The sequence below is a fragment of the Chlorocebus sabaeus genome, chromosome 9 (genome assembly GCF_047675955.1).
Source record: "Chlorocebus sabaeus isolate Y175 chromosome 9, mChlSab1.0.hap1, whole genome shotgun sequence".
In the NCBI taxonomy this organism is placed as follows: Eukaryota; Metazoa; Chordata; class Mammalia; order Primates; family Cercopithecidae; genus Chlorocebus; species Chlorocebus sabaeus.
Window position 1 is genome coordinate 27,665,859 of NC_132912.1, and position 21,491 is coordinate 27,687,349.

At 39.0% G+C, this 21,491-nt stretch overlaps 1 protein-coding gene across 1 annotated transcript in view; it reads right to left on the reverse strand.

Moving 5' to 3' along the window:
* Positions 1–13,572: 13,572 nt before the first annotated feature.
* Positions 13,573–21,491, reverse strand: part of ODAD2 (outer dynein arm docking complex subunit 2) — a 203,271-nt gene continuing 195,352 nt past the window's right edge. The window contains exon 20 of the mRNA XM_008002642.3: positions 13,573–14,646. Within this exon, the coding sequence (XP_008000833.2) occupies positions 14,533–14,646 (114 nt within the window). The 3' untranslated portion in view covers positions 13,573–14,532. The remainder of the gene's footprint in view (positions 14,647–21,491) is intronic.

Below are 21,491 nucleotides of genomic sequence, written 5' to 3' on the forward strand. Positions count from 1 at the left end.
AAATTTTCTGTCAGTGTCAACGTTTTGGATGGAAATATGTTATTAGAAAAAAGACAAGCCCCAGTTGTCTCAGAAAGAATTTTCCCTGCAAATAATCCTGCATTCGTTTTTAATATGTAGGGTTTCGATTGCCAGTCAGTTCTGTTTTACAATTTTCAATATGGTTTCTTTTTTGACCCATGAATTATTTAGAAGTGAGTTTTTAAATTTCTGAATGTATTCGTTTCATGACTATCTTTAGCTATTGATTTCATTTGTAATTTTACTGCTTTGATTTTTTACTGAGTTGCGCTTTGTGGTCAAGTATGTGATCAACTTTTATAGATATTCAATATGTGCTTGAAAATATGTATTTAATTTTTTTTGCTTGTAGCACTGTATACATACACAGTATATATACACACACACATATATCAGTTACATCAAGCTTAGTAATTCTGCAGTTCATAATTTCTCAGTTCTTACTAAGTTTTGTTCTGCTCAATGTCCTTGGAAAAAGTATGTTAAAAATCTTCCACTATGACCTAAAATTATATAAAATTATTTATATTGCCAGCTGGGTGTGGTGGCTTACGCCTGTAATCCCACCACTTTGGGAAGTTGAGGCGGGTGGATCACCTGAGGTCAGGAGTTTGAGACCAGCCTGGCTAATATGGTGAAACCCCATCTCTACTAAAAATACAAAAATTAGCTAGATGTGGTGGTGCACTACTCGGGAGGCTGAGGCATGAGAATTGCTTGAACCTGGGAGACAGAAGTTGCAGTGAACCAAGATTATATCACTGCACTCCAGTCTGGGCAACAGAGAAAGACTCTGTCTCAAAAAAAAAAAAAAAAAAAAAAAAAAATTGTTTATATTACCTTATATTTCTGCTTGCTTTTTACTTCATGTATTTTGAAGCTATGTTTTTAGGTGAATACAGCATCAGAATAATTTGTCTTCCTGGTGAATCTATCATTAAGTAAAGCAGCCCTTGATCCTTAATAATGCTTTTATGTCCTTAAGTCAGTTTAGTATACATCAACTTTCTTTTTGTCAACACTGATCTGGTGTTGTGATCATCACCGCTTGCCTGGCTAGAATCCATTTATTCCCCTTCCTTCCTAAACCTCAGATTTGTTTCGGTAGTCACTTCTTTCCCAAATAGCTAAGTGTCTCAGGCAAAGATTTGATTGGTCAAGTGGTGAGTCCATTATGCTTTCCACTTGAGTGTTTATTGGGCATGAGGTCCAGTCCTGGCCAAAAGGAAGCGTGCTGGTAGCTAGGTAGCCTCTGGGAAAGTTTCCTTTTTCTGAGCAAGAGCCAGGGTCTTTTATCTCCACTTGAATATTGCTATTTCTGCTATGACACTCGAAATTGCTGCAGCTGTCTTGCTACAAGCCAAAAAAATGAAATCAACATAGAGGAGAAGGAAAGAGCTCAAGTCTTTCATGCAACCATTACCTAATTTATTTTTGCATAGCCTTTTATGTTTATGTATAGCTTTTCTTTTAGTGCCTTCCTTAAACTGAATAAAATTGAGTTGCTTTGGACCTAAATACAGAGGGTTGTTTTTTTGACCTCTTAAGAGGTGCGTTTGTTCATTTGCATTCATTTGCTCTTCCATTCTCGTATTTTGCTATTTTCAACTTCCTTGCAGTTTCTTTTGCTTTCAACCTTTTGTTATACCGATTTGGTTTTATTTGCTTTTTTCCTTATAATTTTTGAAAATTATAATCTTCATTCTGCAACAGTTGCCTTTGAAAATAAGATTTTTGATGTTCAATGACATTTTTGTAAAAATGAAAATTGATGCAATCTAAATATTGGCAAGAATTAAATTATTATGCATACAAATAATGAAATATTTATAAGCAATTGAAGTGGTAATATTGATATTCACCTGGAAAAACTTTCAAGTCATGCTGCTAGATGACAAAAGCAGTTTGTAAAACTGAATTTACAGTTGACCCTTCATGACTTCCTTAGTCTGTTTCCATTCCCATTATATTTAGCAGAAATTCTGTTATGTTTCTGATATGTAAATGCCACCTTTTACTATTTTCCACAGCTAGTTCAGGCTTTCTCTAATTTTTATATTCCTTTAGTCATATCATTGGCGTGAGTGGTGGCATGAGAATTAGAGTTTCTATCTTTCCTGTAAGCCTTTGTTTTTCTTTATAAATCAATGTTGTTCTTCATTCCTTCCTTCCTTCAATAAATGTTAATGACTACCTACTAAGTGCCAGATATTTAAATCTAACTGTAAGGATAGATGTTTAAGCCTACAGATTACGTAATCTGTAAACTAAACGTAACAAAAGGAAGAGACTGGAAGACAGAAGTATCTGGAAAATAAACACCCAGTAGAGTAGCTTTGACCATGAATGAATAGCAGAGATAGTGTCTCATGCATGTATTTGCTGAGTTTCAACTGAATCGGTTCAGTAACCAGAAGAAAGTTCAAGGAAAGTGTAAAAGAGATTAGCAAGTCTGAAGTTATTTTTAATGTGAATCTTAGTAACTTATGAAGAAAAAGTTACACCATTTCAATACCTTGGAAACCCAATGCCTTATTTATCATCTCTTTGTGTCTCCTCTGTAAAATGTGGTAATAAACACCAACCTCCTAGGTCTAGCCTAAGCATTAAGTGAAAACTAGTAAAATGAGGTAATAATGATGTTGTTATATCATAATCTTACATATTACGTATATAATAATGATATATTAGATGTGTCAGACACTGTTGTACTTACTTTTTATATGTTAAGTTCTTTTATCCTCATGACGCCCTATGAAGTAGGTGTAATTATTCTTATTTTGCAGATGAGGTTTTGAGGTTCACTCTAGACATTTCTTTTAAGAGATAAAAATGTTTTTCTAGAAATTTCAAAGACATCAATGGTAGTAATTATAGAGAAAAAATGGAAATTATACTTTATAGAGCAAAAATCACTTTTGTTCATTTAAGAGCATAAAAATGTGTCTGGACATTTATTCTGACCAATTAAGTTTCATTGAAATTAAAATTAAATTTATGCAGATGATAATTACACATGGAGGAACTTAATTTACTTTGAAATATTTTCAGCTTTATCACAAAGTGAGGTGTAAGCACGAGAATGTTTGACTTTTCAAAGATCCAACGTGACAGAAGGGTATTCATGTTCCTACAAATTTAGTGATTACAATAAGTTAAGAGAGAAGATGGCTGCAGAGCAGCTATTCATGCTTTTAATACACAGAGCTGGTGCTTTTCTTTCAGGCAGATGTGGGATACAGCCAGGCTGACGTTCATGCCCTGAGAATGTTGTCTAACCTGCCATGGTTTGTTACATGTTAACCTTGTTCTGATTACGTGCCTATTTAGTCACCCAAACCAGAAGAGAATGTAACAGAGTCCATTTCTGCTCAGACTACCTGAGGCAGGCATTTTACTGGCTTCCTGCACACTTACCCCATTGAGTATCAGCCCTGTGGGTTGGATGAGATGGAGTCCGCCATGTTCCAGTCTACACATGAGCCAAGGAAGTCAGCATAAATCCATCTCCTCACCAGTGCCTGGTTCTTCAGGGATGAACACATCTAGGATCAGTCAATCTGCATGGTAATGACCTGAGTCAGTTCAATCAGCGTGAAGCCCAGACAGTTTGCTTTGTGGTTGGAGGAAGAGGAACTCCTCTGAACAGTGCGATGTGAGGATATGAGATTTGGAGTTGCTACAGCCATTTTGCAACCATGAGGGAAGCCAGCTGAGAATGAAGCCAACGTACAGAGGAGGGCACAGCCAAGATAATTTCAGACACATAGAATTCAAAACTCGATCAAACTTTACCTAAAGATCACTCTATCTTTAGACTTTTTGTTTACATGAACTAACAAATTCCCATTATTTAAAAAGCCATTTTGGCTGGGCATGGTGGCTCACACCTATAATTCCAGCACTTTGGGAGGCCAAGGCCAGTGGATCACCCGAGGTCAGGAGTTCTAGACCAGCCTGGCCAATATGGTGAAACCCTGTCTCTACTAAAAATACCAAAATTAGCCAGGTATGGTGGCACATGCCTGTAATCCCAGCTACTCGGGAGGCTGTGGCAGGAGAATCGCTTGAAACTTGGGAGACAGAGGTTACAGAGAGCCGAGATCATGCCACTGCACTACAGCCTAGGCGACAGAAGGCGGCTCTGTCTCAAAAAAAAAAAAGTAGCCATTTGAGCTAAGGTTTTGCTATTTGCAATCAAAAACATTTTAGTCAAGCTGATTATGGAGCCAGGCAACAGGCCAGCAGAGAAATACTGTATGTGAAATCCAGGGCTGGTTGTTTAGCCAAATGGTAACATGGTCAGGAATAACTTGGATTTTATTAATGGAGTTGATTAACAGCTTCCTGATGTCTTTTGTGTCTACCCACACTGCAGTGTCTTTCTCACTTTTGATGTGGTCCCTGCACCTTCCAGTCCCTTCTTTTTGTTCTTCTTTGGTGATCTGGCTGGACATCATTTCACGGTTCTCTATTCGCCTTTCAGAACTTTGCACAGTTCTGCCTTGCCAGTTTGGCACCCTGTTCCCTGTCCTGCACTTCCCATACAGTTTGTTCACCTGCCAACATTGTTTGTTTAAAGAGTATCCATCTCTTCTGGATGGCTTTCTTCCCATTAGGTTTCCAAAATATGTATCTATTTATTTATTTATTTCGCCAGTGCCCTAAAGTTACTGAAATTTGCTTTCCTGGAACAAATTATTTTTTCCTCATCACTTTCTTTCCTTTTCCTTAGGAAAAGAATGCTGTGCCTTTTTTTCCCCCTTAATATATTACTTTCACAGAAGGTTCAATCGTCTTTTAGTTCTCTGTTAATTCTGCCGTTATTGAAAATGGAGTTAGAAAGGATCTTTGTCTTATGATGTATTTTGTAAAAAGTAATTATCTCCAGTGTACTTAAAAATCAGTTTCACAGTTGGTGGCTGACCCATTTTCTTCAGCAAATTTCAGGGTAGCTAGAAACTGTCTGAACATACCACACTGGGGTGTTAGGACACTCGTGCTCGTGTAATTTTGGGTGGGAGGTATTAAAATAAAGCAGGAGTAAATATACATTTGTATTGTTTGCTTATCTTAAAGTCCCCATAATAAAAATTTTGAAGATAAAAAATTAAATTATTACCCAGGAGCAAAAACAATTACTTTCGTTTCTTGCAACTCTCCCTGTTCCCAAAACACACTCACATACTGATGTTATTTTCTTGTGATCTTGGGAAGAAAAATCACAGAAGTTTAAGAGGTGGCTGCAAAGTTCTTCCAAGAGGAAAGAAATGTATTTTAAGTAAAAACAACTTAAGGACTATTTTGATTGTGGAAACACAAGCCCTTGGATTTGTCCTATATATATGTGTCCCCCACCCAACCGCTCCCCATATACACATCTCTTTACAACATGACTTTGTAGCCCCCCATCAAGTGGAGACCTTGTGAGTTGCTTTGACAGATGGAATGCAGCAGAAGAAATGATGTACCTACCAATTGTCCGTAGGCTTCAAGGATCCCTACATGCTTTTGGGTGTTCTCTTGAAACTGACTGCAACCTCCATAAGCCCGGGCTTGCCTCCTGGAATGTGCGTGGAGCACATTCAGATCAGCCCAGCTGTCCCAGCTGAGGCCCCAGACAAGTGAAAGCCCAGCCAAAACATCAAAGTCAACCTATAGGTGACAGCAGATGCATGCAGGCCGCCACCTGAGCCCAGTCCAAATTGCTGACCAGTGGAATCATGAGCTCAACAAATGACTGTTGGCAATGGCTTGTTAAGCAGCAAAAGCGAATAGATACAGAAGTATTTAGATTTCTGAGGATAGCATCTGGGGGTGGGGTGGTGGTTCTGGAAATGGGGGGAAGTCATGGGAGAGGAAATTGGATGGTGAGAAAGAAGGAGCCCAAGGCCAGTGATGCCGGTGAGAGGTTCTCGGTTTTGAGAACAGCTGGGAGACAGAACCTAGGTGTGGGTTTACAGAGTAAAGCTTTCTTCAGTCCTGTCCTCATTCATGGATCATCACTCAACATCTCCTACTTCTATTTGCCTGAGGCCAGTGGTATATTTCAGAAATCAAAGAAAAAGGGTTGCGTTACATGCCTGAGATTACAAGGGCATGAAAGAAGAAGGAAACGGGAACACTCGCAAGAGGTGAGACTAGAGAGACCTGAACATGTAGATGATCCGCCAATCATCAGGATCATGAGGTAACGTGGAAAAACAGGTCCCACTCAAGAATTCCTGGAAATACTGGAAGAATGTTCAGTTTTCCCCTCTCTGTGTGTTCAAGCTGATTTTATCGAAATCTTAGTGGATAAGATCACCCCCACCACGCAGAGAACGCTCATTGACAAGGAGCTGACATCAGGTTATCCAGAACTTCTAACCTTCATACATAATGTTTTGTCTTTTCATCTGTTTCCCAGTGGTTGCCAGAGAAAATGTGCGGCCCACTGGTTTGGCTCTGACATCAGTAACAAGCCATTTTCATTGCTAATTTTCCTTTTAATAAATCAGGAATGAAAGGAGAAATCATTTACAACAACTAAGGCGAAAAGCCACACAACAGACAAGCAAGTGTGATGTGAAAACTAAGCCCCAGGCCTTATTCGAAGTGACGGGATCAACACAGACAAGATGTGGAAACAGGACAGTCCAGTATATTCACGGAAGAGAAGCCGTTTAGTTTGGCTGATTGAAATAGGCAATATTTTGAAATATCGTATGATGTATTTTTTTTTCTCTTTAGTATTTCCAGGGTCGGGTTTGTTTGTTAGTTTGGTTAGTTGGTTGTTTTTAAAGCTTTGCAGCCTCCCCTCTATTTAAGCCAGGATGCTCGCAGAAGATAATTTTCTGCAGGGAAAGGGAGACAAAATGCCACCCAGAACAAAAAAGTCCTTGCTCAGCTTTGAGTTTCCAACTAGATTTTCAAAATAAACTCTGCAAATAAATAATAATCTCCAAAATTAGGCTTTCAAGCAGGAGTCAGTGGTTTTCTCAGAACTCTAAGAGCAGGTTTTATATAAAGAAAGGAGGATTGGAGGATTGAGATGAGAAAAAAATGCAGAATTCGATTCCAAAAAAGCTCCTGCTACACAGAGGAGAGTAAAACTCCCCTGTGTTGGGAGGACAGCTTGGAAGTGCAAGAAGAGAAGGGAAGGAGGTTGCTTGGAGAGCTTGGCTTACTTTGAAGGAAATAAAAGTTATTAAAGTCAGCCTAGAGGGGTTTATGCCCCTCAGGGAAGGTCCAGTTTCTGCAAGGCACCATGTCTGGCCCAGCTAAGGGAGATTTCTAAGCCGGTGAGCTTAGGGCAGCCTTGAAAGAGCCTATGCATGATTTTGTGGTGCAGGGAAAGCAGCCAGCAGCTCCCAGCCTCCTGGGAGAGCCCAGCAGAGCTGAGACAACCCAGACACCAGACAGGGCCAGGGGTTCTAAGGAGAGGTCAGAGGTGGAGGCTTCTTGACTAGAATCCACGAGAGACTCCGTGCGTCAGCACAGGTGCCGGCCTGCCCTGTGACCAGGACACTCAAAGCTACCTGCAGCAAGACAAAGAGGAGGCAGGCTGGGGATAAAGGAACAAAAAGGGGCGTGTAACTTTCCTGGAGATTCCTACACGTCTTCCCAGAACTCAGCTCACAGGCGCCCAGGAGGGCAGAAGGGAAGCAAGGGGAGAACACTTGAGAAGGGGGAACAACTTTGAGAGATGTAGCAGTGAACCAAGAGGAGCTATTTTTAATCAAAAGAGGCTAGACACTTCTAATTGGCAAAGTCAAGCTTTTCACCCATCAGTGGAAAGACATGTAAAAATTAAAGGAAGTTACGTAAATTTTTTCACATCTGAGTCAACATATGTGATTTTTTTTTTTTTTTTTTGGACCAGACTACATGTAGAATATATTTGAAGGAGAATAGTGGGAGGTAAGAACGGGGAGGTAGATTGAAATTAGAATGAATTGAATTGAGGAAAGGGAAATCGAAGACATACATATCAATTTCCTTTGATTGCCTCTGAATAGATTGGCCAGGACTACATCTGACGAACTAAGAATAAATTGAAGGTTTTCTAGTGCTTATAAGGCATTCCTCATTCCTTCTCTGAAGCCTCAGTTCTCTGCTGAAAGGGTATAAATAAAAACAATCTCCTTTCCGAGGAAATTATTAATATTATCCAAAAAAATGGAAAACTGAGAGGCCAAGGAGGGAGGACTCCTTGAGCCCAGGAGTTCGAGGCCAGCCTGGGCAACATAGCGAGACCTCATCTCACTAAAAATAAACAAATTGACCTGGGCGAGAGGGTGCACGCCTGTGATCCCAGCTACTCAAGACGCTGAGGTGGAAGGATTGCTTGAGTCTGGGAGGTCAGGGTTGCAGTGAGCCATGATCACACCACTGCACTCCAGCCTGGGTGGAAAAAAAAAAAAAGGAAAAGAAAAGAAAGGGAAACCTCATATTGGCACAGTCCAAGAAAAGTCAGGCTCCTATAGGCCCATGAGCAGATTCTGCATTAGAACTCCGAGCAGACCAGCCACACATCTTGGTTAAAGCACATCTGTCTCCAACATCTGTCTTGCACATTCATGACACTCATAGGCAGAAAAGCAAAGACCCTCCTTTCCTTTACACCTTCAAGTTTGTTGTTTTAACTCATAATTAGTTCCGTTTAAGAGAATAATCTAAATAAATTGACCTCACAGATTACAATGCATTAGCTTGTCTTCTGTTTTAAATCAGCATCAGCAGCTGTTTATTGCTTCAAACAGGACAAAATAATCAAGGTGATCCCTTAATGTTTTTCGCCTTGCAGTTGAAGATTAGGAACGATCATCGAAGCTTGAAAAAGCAACACATCTCCTTCAAAGCAAAACCTGGTGCTAACCGTGAGATTCTCCCCATGTGTGCACAACATTTAAAGCAAGATGAGGTTCAGCTGGAGCTACAGTTTCTCTGCAAATGAAGGGAGGGGTTATAGAGAGAGAGGGGAAGACTATGCAGAAGCAGACAGTGGCATTTGCAAGCAGTCAAAGAACCAGTCTCGCCATCTTCACGGGCCTGTTTGTGAGTACGAATTACATCCACAGTGCAAATTGAACAGATTCTCATGGCAGCATCCCACCCAAGAAATCTTTCTCACAGCTCAAGCACAACCTTTTCAGAGGTCGTCTGCCTCTTTTTCTCTCTAAAAGGGCTTAATTGCACACAGGAGTTGCAGAAAACTGACATTTGCCTTTTAGCACAATCTAAACATCACACAGTAGAACTTAACAGAGTCAGTGTCATTTTTTAGGTCATCTTGGCACTCATAAGTGGCACAGTTACACCACCTTACTGGCATTTCAAATGCATGACTCTACCTCCTCAAATGCCTAATTTGCCAAGTTCTTACACAGCGAAGAGATGACTGTCTGCAAGCTAGAAAGAGAGGCCTCCCCAGAAACCAACCTGCTGGCCCCATGATCTTGGACTTCCAGCCTCCAGAACTGTGAGAAAATACATTGCTGTGGTTTAAGCCGCCCAGTCTGTGGTTAACTTTTATGACAGCTCTAGCAGACAAATACAGCTGCCATATTTAAAATGTGGGAGATTGGCTATGAAAAAATATGTATTTCTACGGAATAGCTGTAAGATCTGGCAATGGTTGTCCAGCAGTGAGTAGTAATTGTCTGTATTCTCCAGTTCTCCATGGTCTCCACCCATCCCTTTTGTCTCCCAGATATGGAGGCTAAAAGTCATTTGGCAATTGTATCAGTATTATTATTATATTTTAATCTAGCTATTTTCTCTCATTTAGATTACTTGCCTGGTGCTTACGGACATTTAGGTTTGAAATTGCTCATGTAACTAATCTAATGGCAAACAACAGCTTTTTCTTTTTCTTCCCAATAGTGAGAAAGGAGTTGCATTGAACTATTCATACTCCTTTGTCTGAACTTCCTTTTTGATACATGTATAGTCTTCCTCAGTGGAAAAGCCAGCCTGCTATAGAGTCTTCAAGTCTATAAGAACCACACTGATATGCATGAATGTATCTTTCAATCATGAAAATAAATTAGGATATAACTCTAAATTGTAACTACAAATCTTAACTCTGAACATCATGGGGTAATTATGTAATTTATAAAAGATGTCTTTTATCAACTAATAAATCAGAGTGGCATGAATTGGCAAAAGAAAAGCTTCCTTTTGTCTTGACAGATGCAAATAAAAAATAAGTCACTTTTACTTGAAAATTTGAAAATAATGGGTTGAGAGTATAAGGATTCCATCTGTTACACGATTTCAAGTCAGCCATGACAATTATACATCAGAAACATATTGAAATATCAACTTTACATCTTGCATTTATAGAAATTGAAGCATAAAATATTTTAAGAGCCAGAAAATGTAATAACCATTTGTCAGAGAAAATGGAAGTAGAAGCTGGAAACATGGAGATTAGAGTGGAAGGAAAAAAAGAAGGGAAACAAATGTTGGAATGAGGGGAAATTAATGTAACAATCAGAGCATAAAGAAATAACACAAAGGAGAAAAACATAATGCTTTAAGAGAGAACAGAAGTCTAGAAAACTGTCCTATATTTACTTATTGCTTGGCACAGTTTGGTTGAGAGTGTACTTCTGTTAGATTTATTCAGGCAAAATATATAAAGAGACTTAGTAATCACAATATTATTCATCTTAGGCATCTACAATGGAGTAAACAAATAAATGGGCCCAAATCATTCTTTCCTTCTCAAAACTACATTGTATGAAGCAATCTATTAATGATCTTCAGAATTGTTACATCGCTTGTGTGTTTTCTATACTCCTGAGGTAGAATTCAGCTGCTTGTAATGGACAAAAACCAAATAAGGAAACAGTCAGAATTTACACATGGGCCACTTCAGCATGTTTCAGTTATGCTGCAGCATTATTATTTGTGGGTTAAGGCTATTGCAAATACATATTTTTTAGATTAAGAATATTTTTATGGTGTTTCAGATGTTGGAACTACTTTTCTTATATTTCCAAAAAGTGTGTTGTGTATTCCATTTGTAAACTGAGAACTTCTCTTTTAAAATTAGTGCTAGAAAGTAGGAACAATGTCTGGTTTAGAAGTTTCCAAATGATAAAAAGGTAAAGTTAATTGATAATGGTTTCCCTTAAAAAAGCAGAAATTCATGTTCACTGTGAAATAGATCAGAAAACACACAGATGAGCAAAAGAGGAAACAAAAATCATTCTTATTTCAGTATTCAGGAATACGTGTGGATAACTCAGCTCTTTCATTGTAACTATTTAGCTGTGTATATAATTTTTTAAATGTGCTCATACTGTATATACTATGTCAGAACGTGATTTTCAATTTAACAATATATTCTGAAACGTGTTTTATGTCATTAGCTATTTTATTATCCTATAATGTTTTCATTGCGTGATCGAACCATAATTGAAATAAAGCAATGGTGTGTTGAGCATCATTGTAGATAAATCCTTGGACATAGCACAAAGGTATATGAAATTGTAACACTTTGGGTATGCATTGCCGAATTCACCTTGCAAAATGATTGTGCCCATTTAAGTAGGCCCTAGTCAGATATGAGAGTGTCTGTTTTATCAGTTCTCCTGTATTTTAAATGATATCATGAGTACAAAATACCTAATACAATGCTTGCATAGAGTAGCGTCTTATAAAAGTTCGTTTCCTTTCGACTCCATTCTCACTTAGAGAGAGCGTTCCACTGTTTACGCTTAAGTTCATGGGGACCATTGGTTTTTGGGGGCCATTTAATGAATGTGAAGCAATGAGGCTCTTAAATAAGTGGGTGTCCTTATTGTTTTCACTGAGTTACAGGAATGGACATAGACTATTCCATTCCCAAATCTTCATGGAACGAGATTAAATGCTTTAAATTATCTGGACTGGAGAAGTTTCTTTATTTTTGCTAACCCAATCCCATTAGGTAAAAGAACAAGGATGGATTTGCTTACAACTCTGGTCATCATCTGTTTATCAACAACTGAGATACTTACTCTCCTGAGTAGCAATAAATTTTCTAAATATTTTTAATTATAGTCTCTCAGTTCCATGCAAATGCCTTAGGGATGTATAATGGTAACATCAAACTCTATCAAAAATAACAGAATTTTCAATGCCAGGCCCTAAGAAAACTATCCTCGCATTCACTTTCAGAAGCTAGAAAAGCTTTTGTAAGAAACAAGTCATTTTCAGTACAAGTCATCTTGATATTAGCAAAAGAACATTGACTGCAAAAAGCAGAAGGATCAAAGCAAGGATTTCTAGGAGGAAACCTTGCAAACTAAAGAGACTAGAACATCAAAGAATATCTGCTTAAAATTCTTTCCACCTTAAACCCCTCTCAAACTGTGGCAGCCATCAGTTACTAAGAGAGCATACTGTATTCCCTCGATGTCCTGGGGGAGAATAAAGTCTAAAAAAGAACCTTGTCCCCCAAAACTTACAAAGAATTAAGACTGTCAGCCATAAATAGCACAAAATAAATATAACAAAAAAAATCCCTCATACAAAAATGAATGAAAAAGAAAAAGAGTACTCACACAGTACGGGGTAGCAAAACAATGGTGCGATCATCCATACCTGTGTTCCCTGAAAGCTGGGGGTGTTTCCACTGGCTTTGACATTTTTTCTAGCAAGACCAGAGTTTTCTGTGATGCCATTTCACAACAATAAGCCAAAAATGAAACTTTAATTTCAACTTCTCATTTGTTTACTCTGAAATTACTACATTTCTGGTGTTTAAGAATTAGAAAAAAAAAATCCTACTTAGAAATATACAAGACAATCTTCATGCTAATTTTCTCTGTTTCCAAGTGCTTAGTCTATTTTAAAACGGCACTGTTACCTTTCTTTTATGCATTTATTAACCATAAAAACAGAAGCCCCAAGTTTTCCTCCAAGCAAGCGCATGGTAAAGAAACGACCCTTCCTTTCCAACATTCATACGGTTCTTTTTGTTGTTTTACCTGCTGTTTTTTTCACTCCCGGGACCACTACTGATTCAAGAACATTTTAAAATCTGAGAACAATGGTAGAAATTTCCTCTAATAATATTACAACAGTAATGTGTTTATTCTTTTCCTGTCACTGTCATAATCCATGGCTTCTAGAAGTATTTTTAATGCCTAATGAAACAAAGCTAAACAGTGACTTTAACATTAGAAATCTCTGCTGTTGAGTTAAGAGATTTCCTCTATTATTTACATTTCCATTTTTAGTTCGCATTAATACCACGTTCTTGTTCTTTGCATTATCCTTTTTTAGAACCTCCTTTGAAAAGTCATGACAATGAATTGGTGTTTTATTAAACCTTAACATTCTCAGAAGGGCTTTATCTTTTTATCGGAGTATCTATCCCTCATATGATTTTCATCCTGTACAGGCTTTTCATTTCATACAAATAATTTACATTTAATTCAGTTAAGTTTATGATCTTGAAATGATGACACACATATCCAGTATCTAATATTTTCAATAAAACCTCGATTGCTTTTTTAAAGCATTAACTGAGATTGTCAGTTTATGGTGCTGATGAATACAAAGCAATTTTTCTGGCGAGTGTTACAATACTAGGGACAGTGAGTTCCCAAACATTTCAGCACACCGAGCTTACATATGTGATTCTTCTAAGTGGGTTCTAATGTTTCTATAACCTGATAAAATGCCATTATTTTTTTGTAGCCACTTTTTAAAAAGTACTTCGTGTGCTGAAAACAAGTTCAGAAATTCAAAGCAATTTTATGTGAAGTCGTATTATCCTTACATCAGTATCAATTAATTTCTTTCAAGAAAATGTTGGTAAATCTCTGTGAGAAATAAACATACAATTGTTTATGCTCTGTAAGTCCAAGTGTAAAACAACAAAACTCATTGCTTATGTTCTTGTGATTTGCATGATCTGGTACAGTGACAGTTATACGTTGTCCTTTCAGATGTTTGCTAGTATTTAGGAGAAATTTGGGATGACCTTAGGATGATCTCTCTAAGTCCAGCTGCTTGACGCTAAATTCTATTTAATAACAGTTTGTGAAATCAGCACATCTCCTCGGAACTCTCCCGTGGGTTGCAAGTGATCAAACAGACAAAGCCGTAATGACAGGACAGCTAGATCGGTTTAGCAGAAAGGGAACTGTAGAGACGTTCATGAACAACTATGAAACTGCACATTGGGAGGGTCATATCCTTTATTACAATCACCACAAATACAAAAGCATCACTGAACTCTCTCTATATATACTGTATATGTATATTCTCAAATTCTTAGAAACTTATCAGAGGTTTATTGGCTTTCCATCTTACTACATGTCATATCCCTAAAACATTAAATGGAAACAAAAGTCTCCAGGCAATTTTCAGATGAAAAACATTCTGTGCATTTTCGATTTATGCGTTTTCATTTCGACGGTTGAAAGGGTTTGCTAATAAATGTTTCCCAATGTAGGCTTCCTGGCCATGGGAGTGACATGTCCTGTGTCATGTAGAATTTGATGGCTTGTAATGTCCATTTAAATTTCAAGTGTATCTGGCCTTCTCTGTAGCAAGAGCCAGCCTGCGGATATTGGATATACAACCAGCTGCAGCTTCCTGGAGATCCTGGTCAGGGGACCCAACCATATCCAGTAGAAGCTGTCACACATAAGGAGGAGGAGAAGAGACACAAGAATAAAAACATTAATCTAAAGACATAAAGTTAGGCTATGAAAATAATTTTCAGTAGTAAATATTTTTTAAAGCCTCCGAAAAAGCATAAGAAATTCCATTTAAGCAAATGTGAATATAAACAGTGCTTAATCAGATGCAGGAATTCCTCATGCACTTCTTACCTTTCTGGAGCTGAATTAGACTCCTTCCTCCCCACTTTCTCTGGGTATCTAACTGCTATTTTGAGATTCTGCTTCTGAAATTTTTCTTGCATCCTTTCTGGCTCTTCCATCTCTCAGAACAAGCCAACAGCACACCATGCTTAGACTAGCAGGGCATCCGATAAGATTCATCTCTCTGAGTCCCAATCCACCTGATCATGTCACAACCTCATTATATCAGTCACTTAGTAGGGACTTTCAGTGACTTCCAGTGCCAACTAACTCGAGCGGATCTATTAACTGGTCCTTGAAGGGTTTGTGCACTCTGACCTCAATGCATTTCCAGCTACTCATCTTTCTCCTCTTCTCCAAGATCACACTCTCCTACTTCTCTTGACTTTATTGATGCTATCCCCCGTCTAAAATGCCTTCCCATCCCCTTCTCTGGCTTGGTAAGTTTTATCCATCTTTCAAAACAGACCTAGCCAACTTTTCCACGAAGCCTCCAAGATTTCCATCAAACTAAATGCCATTTATTCCTCATCAGGCTCTCAGTAGCAGTTTACTCAAATGTCTGTCGCTACATGTATTTTTTCCTTTTCATAAGATAATTGGCTTAATGCTTTCTGTCCTTCTTTAGATTCTAAGTGCTTAAAAAATGTACAGTATCTAATGCATAGAAGACAAATAAATGAATTAGAATATTTAATATCTAGAAATTATGATTCTAATTAATGGTCTTGGTAAAAGAGTTTTTAAAAGTAAATTTGAATCACATATTTTTCTACCCCATAGCATTTGAGTTCAAATGTAGATAATGCCAAAATATGAGGATGATTTGATAAGCAAAGAAATCTTATAAAGAAAAATACTGTGAGATGTTTTACATATACCAGGCTTAGGGTGTGGCTTTTACTCTATAGGTAACAAAAAGAAGTTATTTAAGCACTTTAATCAGGGGAGTGACAAGGTCATATTTGTATTTTAGAAAGGTAACATTTACAGCAAATTACAGAATATAGACTGTAGGGAAAAGAGGTGGAAGTACTGTATTACTTCATGTAGAGGTGACAGGATGGAATAAAAGGTAAGGATAGTGAGGAAGGAACATATTCAAGGGATATTTGGGATGAAATAACTTCAATAAATGGCCCCAGAACAACTGCTTATCCAAATAGAAGAAAATTAAAACGGTAATCTGACATTACACATAAATATCAATTCCAGATAGATTAATGATGCTGTAGGACTCTCTTCTCAGTTCAGCTAAAGACAGGGTCCTTTTTACAAGGCCATGAAAAATTAGGCTCACAGACAATTTGAAGGGGGAAAAAAATGGAATTTATTGGGCAAAATGAGGGAAAAAGGGAAACAGGGACTCTCCGCAAAGCCAGAGTCCTTGTGGGTGTGCTTCCTGCCTCGCAGATTGAATCCCAGGTATCACCCGGGAAGAGGAGGGCCAGGCTCCTGCCTGCTGCAAACATCACGTACTTCTGTGGCTCCACCTCAGTGCACATTCCTCCACCCCAGTGCCCATTTCTCCCAGTGTGCATTCCTCCACCCCAGTGCACATTTCTCCCAGTGTGCATTCCTCCACCCCAGTGCACATTTCTCCCAGTGTGCATTCCTCCACCCCAGTGCACATTCCTCCTAGTGCACACTCCTCCACCCCAGTGCACATTCCTCCCAGTGCGCATTCCTCCCAGTGCACATTCCTCCCAGTGTGCATTCCTCCCAGTGCACATTCCTCCCAGTGCGCATTCCTCCCAGTGTGCATTCCTCCCAGTGCACATTCCTCCCAGTGTGCATTCCTCCCAGTGTGCATTCCTCCCAGTGCGCATTCCTCCCAGTGCGCATTCCTCCACCCCAGTGCACATTCCTCCCAGTGCACAGGCTGTTTGAAGTTTCTCTGGGGACCCCTTTCCACCTGGCTGTCTCAGTGAGATTCAATAAGAAAGGGACAATGCAAAACATTTAGAAGGTTGTATATGAGAATATCATGTTCAAATTGGGGGACTGAAGGATGTCTGTCCTCTCAGTTCCTTGACCTCCCATTGTCACTGATCTTCACACTTCAACCTTCCACCTTCAGGGTCTCACCTGGGCCCTGATTTTTCATCACTGTCAACAGTCTGACCTCCAAACTCTGACCACAATGTCTCCTCCCACAATTTGGCTATGCAACCATCTTACTTGTTTGTTCTCATCATGGTCTCTTGTCCATAGGCTCACATACTTTTTCTTTAACCATCTTCTGTCTTTGCTTCCTCCATAAGCAGCTTAGATTGCATAGTCCATCTTTTGGATCATTCTCTTATCAGTTTCTTAAACCTCCTTACAACATCCCTCCAGGAAAACCATTAACTGTCCATAAATCCAACTCTGTTCTTCCCTGTGCCTTCATCAATAACTGAGTCCTGTGGGAGACCATATGTCAACAAGGCAAATCAATCCACTATCAGTTCAACCTCAACTGGATTCTCATTCACTGCCCAGCAATAGAAATTTGTGTCCCTCTCATTAGGTTACTTTCCCTTTTCAATGCCTATTTTAAATCTTCCTTCTTCAATCTCCAGTTCTTCCTTTAACCACCATTTCCAGAAGATGACCAATAAAGTCTCCTTCATAAACTCAATAGAAGCCATTAGACAGAAACTACTCTACCTAAAACGGCAACCATGCCAGCATCTTAGCAGATCTTTTTATCCTACCTTCCAGTTATAATGGCTCTCTCCTATCCCAGGCCCACCGTCCACTTGTATTCTTCATTCATTCTTCTTCTTCTTAGGACATTTTACTACCAAATACTCCCTGTTTCTCTTCTACTTTAGCTTTCACCTCTTCCTTTCTAATGATTCCATTATCATTTAAACACATGTCTTACACATTAAAAATCAACAAAACAAAAAGACACCACTTTGACCCCATTTTCTTCCCTTCATAGCCAAATTTCTTTAAAGAGTTGCTGTCTGGAATTCCTATCTCCAGTCTTAAATTCCATCCCACTCACTCCAGGCTGCTGTCTGCCTTCAGCTCTCCTCTGAAATGACCCTCTCAGAGGATGTCGGTAACTTCCTTCCATGTGGCTAAGAGTAGTGGACACTTAGGAGTTCTCATCTTATTTGACCCCTTAACAGCATTTGATATAACTGGCAACTTCCTCCTTCGCTGCCACTGGCTTTTTCTACCCCTACTCCCCGACTTTTCCTCGTATCCATTCATTCTCATCTTCTCAATCTTCATCCATGGCTCTTTGTTTCTCCCAAAAAAAATTGTTGGAGTTCATCAGAACAAATTCCTCTTCTGTTTTCATTCTGTTCTCCCTCCCTAGATGACATCTTTCACTACCTGAATTCAAATGGCATTCATATGGAACCATCTTCTAAATTTCTGTCTCCACCCCAGAACCTTCTTTGGATTGGAACACTTCATATCCAACACTTCTTAGCCATCTCCACTTGGGAGTCTCACAGCCACCTCAAGCTTAATAGATTCCAAATGAAATTTTTTACTTTTTCTATATAAACATGAATCTCTTTCCAAGTATTTTCCTGTATCCATAATAGATGTTATCACTTAGTTGTTCAAGACGGAAATCTGCGTGCCTCACACTCACTCCCACCCTCATCTCCCCTATGCTGCATCCAACCTATTATCATATTCTTGTGATTCAGCTGCCTACACATCTTTCAAAGTCATTCACTTCTCTTTATTGCTGTTCTCATTCACCCCAGTAAAGCCCACAACACCTTCCCACTGTCCCTGCACCCTGTCTTGTCCCCTGATTAACTATTCATACTGTATCTAGAGTAATTGCCTAAATTGCGAAATTCACTAATACGATACAATATTTTTGACAAACAGGAAGCAACAAGACAGGATCAATCTTCTGAGATTAAAGAGAAAGGAAGATTCTGTTCTGCATGAGGGAAACAGGGAAGTTTGGAGGGGCTCATGCCTTGGGAGTTTTGTATTATTCTTTTTCTCCAGCATTGTTCAATATCCTAGGCATAAGACAGAGGAAATAGATTATAGGGGTGTGATTCATTTGAACAGCCATATGGTTCGTGCTGGGCCAGAAGGGAAGTGAAAACAGGAGGCTACTGATCACTGGGAGAATTAGGAAGTGAGGCCTCAACAATGCAGGAAAACAGTTTTGGTGGGATCAAAGCATAGGAAAAGGGTGAAAATAAGACATTCTCATCTGAGAATGAGATATTTGGAGTTTAAGATTTTACAGATGAAGTTGCTTTGAGTATTGACAAGATCCAGGGTATGGCCATGGGAATGTAGGTCAGTATAAGATTGTTACGCATTTTTTTGTTTGTTTGTTTAGACAAGTCTCGCTCTTTTGCCCAGGCTGGAGTTAAGTGGTGTGATCTTGGCTCACTGCAACCTCTGTCCCCCAGGGTTCAAGCGATTCTCCTGCCTCAGTCTCCCAAGTAGCTGGGATTACAGGCGCGTGCCACCACGCCCAGCTAATTTTTGTATTTTTAGTAGAGACGGGGTTTTGCCATGTTGGCCAGGCTGATCTCTAATTCCTGACCTCAAGTGATTCACTCGTCTCAGCCTCCGAAAGTGCTTGCTTGGATTACAGGCATGAGCCACTGTGCCCGGCCTGTTATGTAGTTTTATACATACACACAGATGTATGCATGCATGCATACACACTTATATATTCTCATTCTCTCTCTCTCACTGTAGGAAAAGGAAACAATGGAAAAATAATGAGCAGGAAGAACAAAGTAGCCACTCTCTTTGGTTATCCTAACACATGACTTAGATGTCTTTGTATAACTATTCACACTTAAATCCCTTTCCTAGCTTGCAACTTTTAACACATGATCTACGGTTCAGAATTTTTATTAATCTCTTTGTTCATATCTCACTTTACTATATAGATAGTTATAATTCTTTCCAAAAATTTTGGATATATTTCAAGGGTACAAGTGTAAATTTCTTACATGCATATATTGCACAGTGGTGAAGTCTGGGCTTTTAATGTATGCATCGCACAAATAGTGAACACTGCACCCAATAGGTAATTTTTTAACCTTCACTCCCCCTCCCCATTTCCCATCTTTTGGAGTCTCCAATGTCTGTTATTCCATGTGTACTCATTGTTTAGCTCCCGCTAATAAGTGAGAACATGCAGTTTTGACTTTCTGTTTCTGAGTGACTTCACTTAAGATAATGGCCTCCAGTTCCATTTATGTTGCTGCGAAAGACATGATTCATTCTTTTTTACGATTGAGTAGGCATTCCATGGCATATATATACCACATTTTAAAAACCCAGTCCTCTATGGATGGCCACTTAGGTTGATTCCATATCTTTGCTATTGTGAATAGTGCCACAATACACACACAAATGCAGGTATCTTTTTGACATAGTGATTTCTTCCCTTTAGGTATATATCCAGTAATGGGACTGCTGGATCGAATGGCCATTTACAGACAGTTTTTAAAGCAGATATAACTTTATGAAATTTAGACGATTTCTTCTAGATACATACTTCACACCATTCACCATTTTTCATACTCACATGGCTTCTACTGACCTCTTTGTAGCCCACATCCACCATGGTAACCTTTGTTATCCTGGAGTATGGAGTGCCAACTGTAAACCTGGAGATTTTACTCCTCCACACCACTACTACATCACTGAATGTGAGCGCTGCCAGCCTGGATGCCAACAGATCCTGATATTCATGTCTCTATGCCCAGTGGGCCTGTTTTTTCCTCACTTCTGCTTTCTGATCTTTAAATTATTTCTTATATCAAAACAAAACATTCCAACTAATTTCTTGGTAAATTATATAATCAAGGGATTGACTTGATCCTTTGATTACATAATTGTATAATCCCTTGGTTATAGGATTTTAAAGTTATTAATTTCCCTTTACCTGAGTTATTTCCTCACTCCTTCTCCCAAGTAGATGATTCATAAGGGTTCATGAGTCCCTGTGTTAACTCCATTGTTGTACAAAATATAGCAGAAAAACTCTCCCAACAATCACTTTACTTTACGAATTTTGTTATTACAGCCTGGTCATCACAATGAATAATGCCAATTCCCTGTAGGTGTTTCTGGGCCCTGGATTAGGGGACCTAACGCTACACTAAAAGCTTGATTTCCACAAGCAAATGAGATTTAGAAAAAAATCTAGTCTCCAATTGCCCTATATTTGTCGTTTAGGTAATAGGAGGAGAATAGATTGCTAGCTACAGCAATTCCACCTAACGTCTACCTCCCACAGCCACCCACCTTGCTTCCGCTCCAGTCCTTGGCCTCTCTGCTCATAGTTCTGGCCATTGTTGCTTTTTAAATCTGGAAAGAAGTGAAGTAAAGTCCTAGTCCATAGCTCAACTACCTGAGAAGGAATCTAGATGCCTTATACTGTTCACTCCTTCCCAGAAAAATCACTATCAAACCATAGTCAAGGGTATGGGTTTTGAGGTCACAGCATCTTGGATCTGTACTCTGACTCTCCCAGTTACTGGTCACATCACTGAACCTCTTAACCCAACCTTCTCATATGTGTAAAGGGATCACGTACCTCTGGGGGTCACTGCAAAGATGAATTAAACATACATCTTTAATAGATGTTTGAACACCTGTATTCACAGCCTCTTCCTTTCTTTATGTCCTTTGATATTTCCCCTTCCT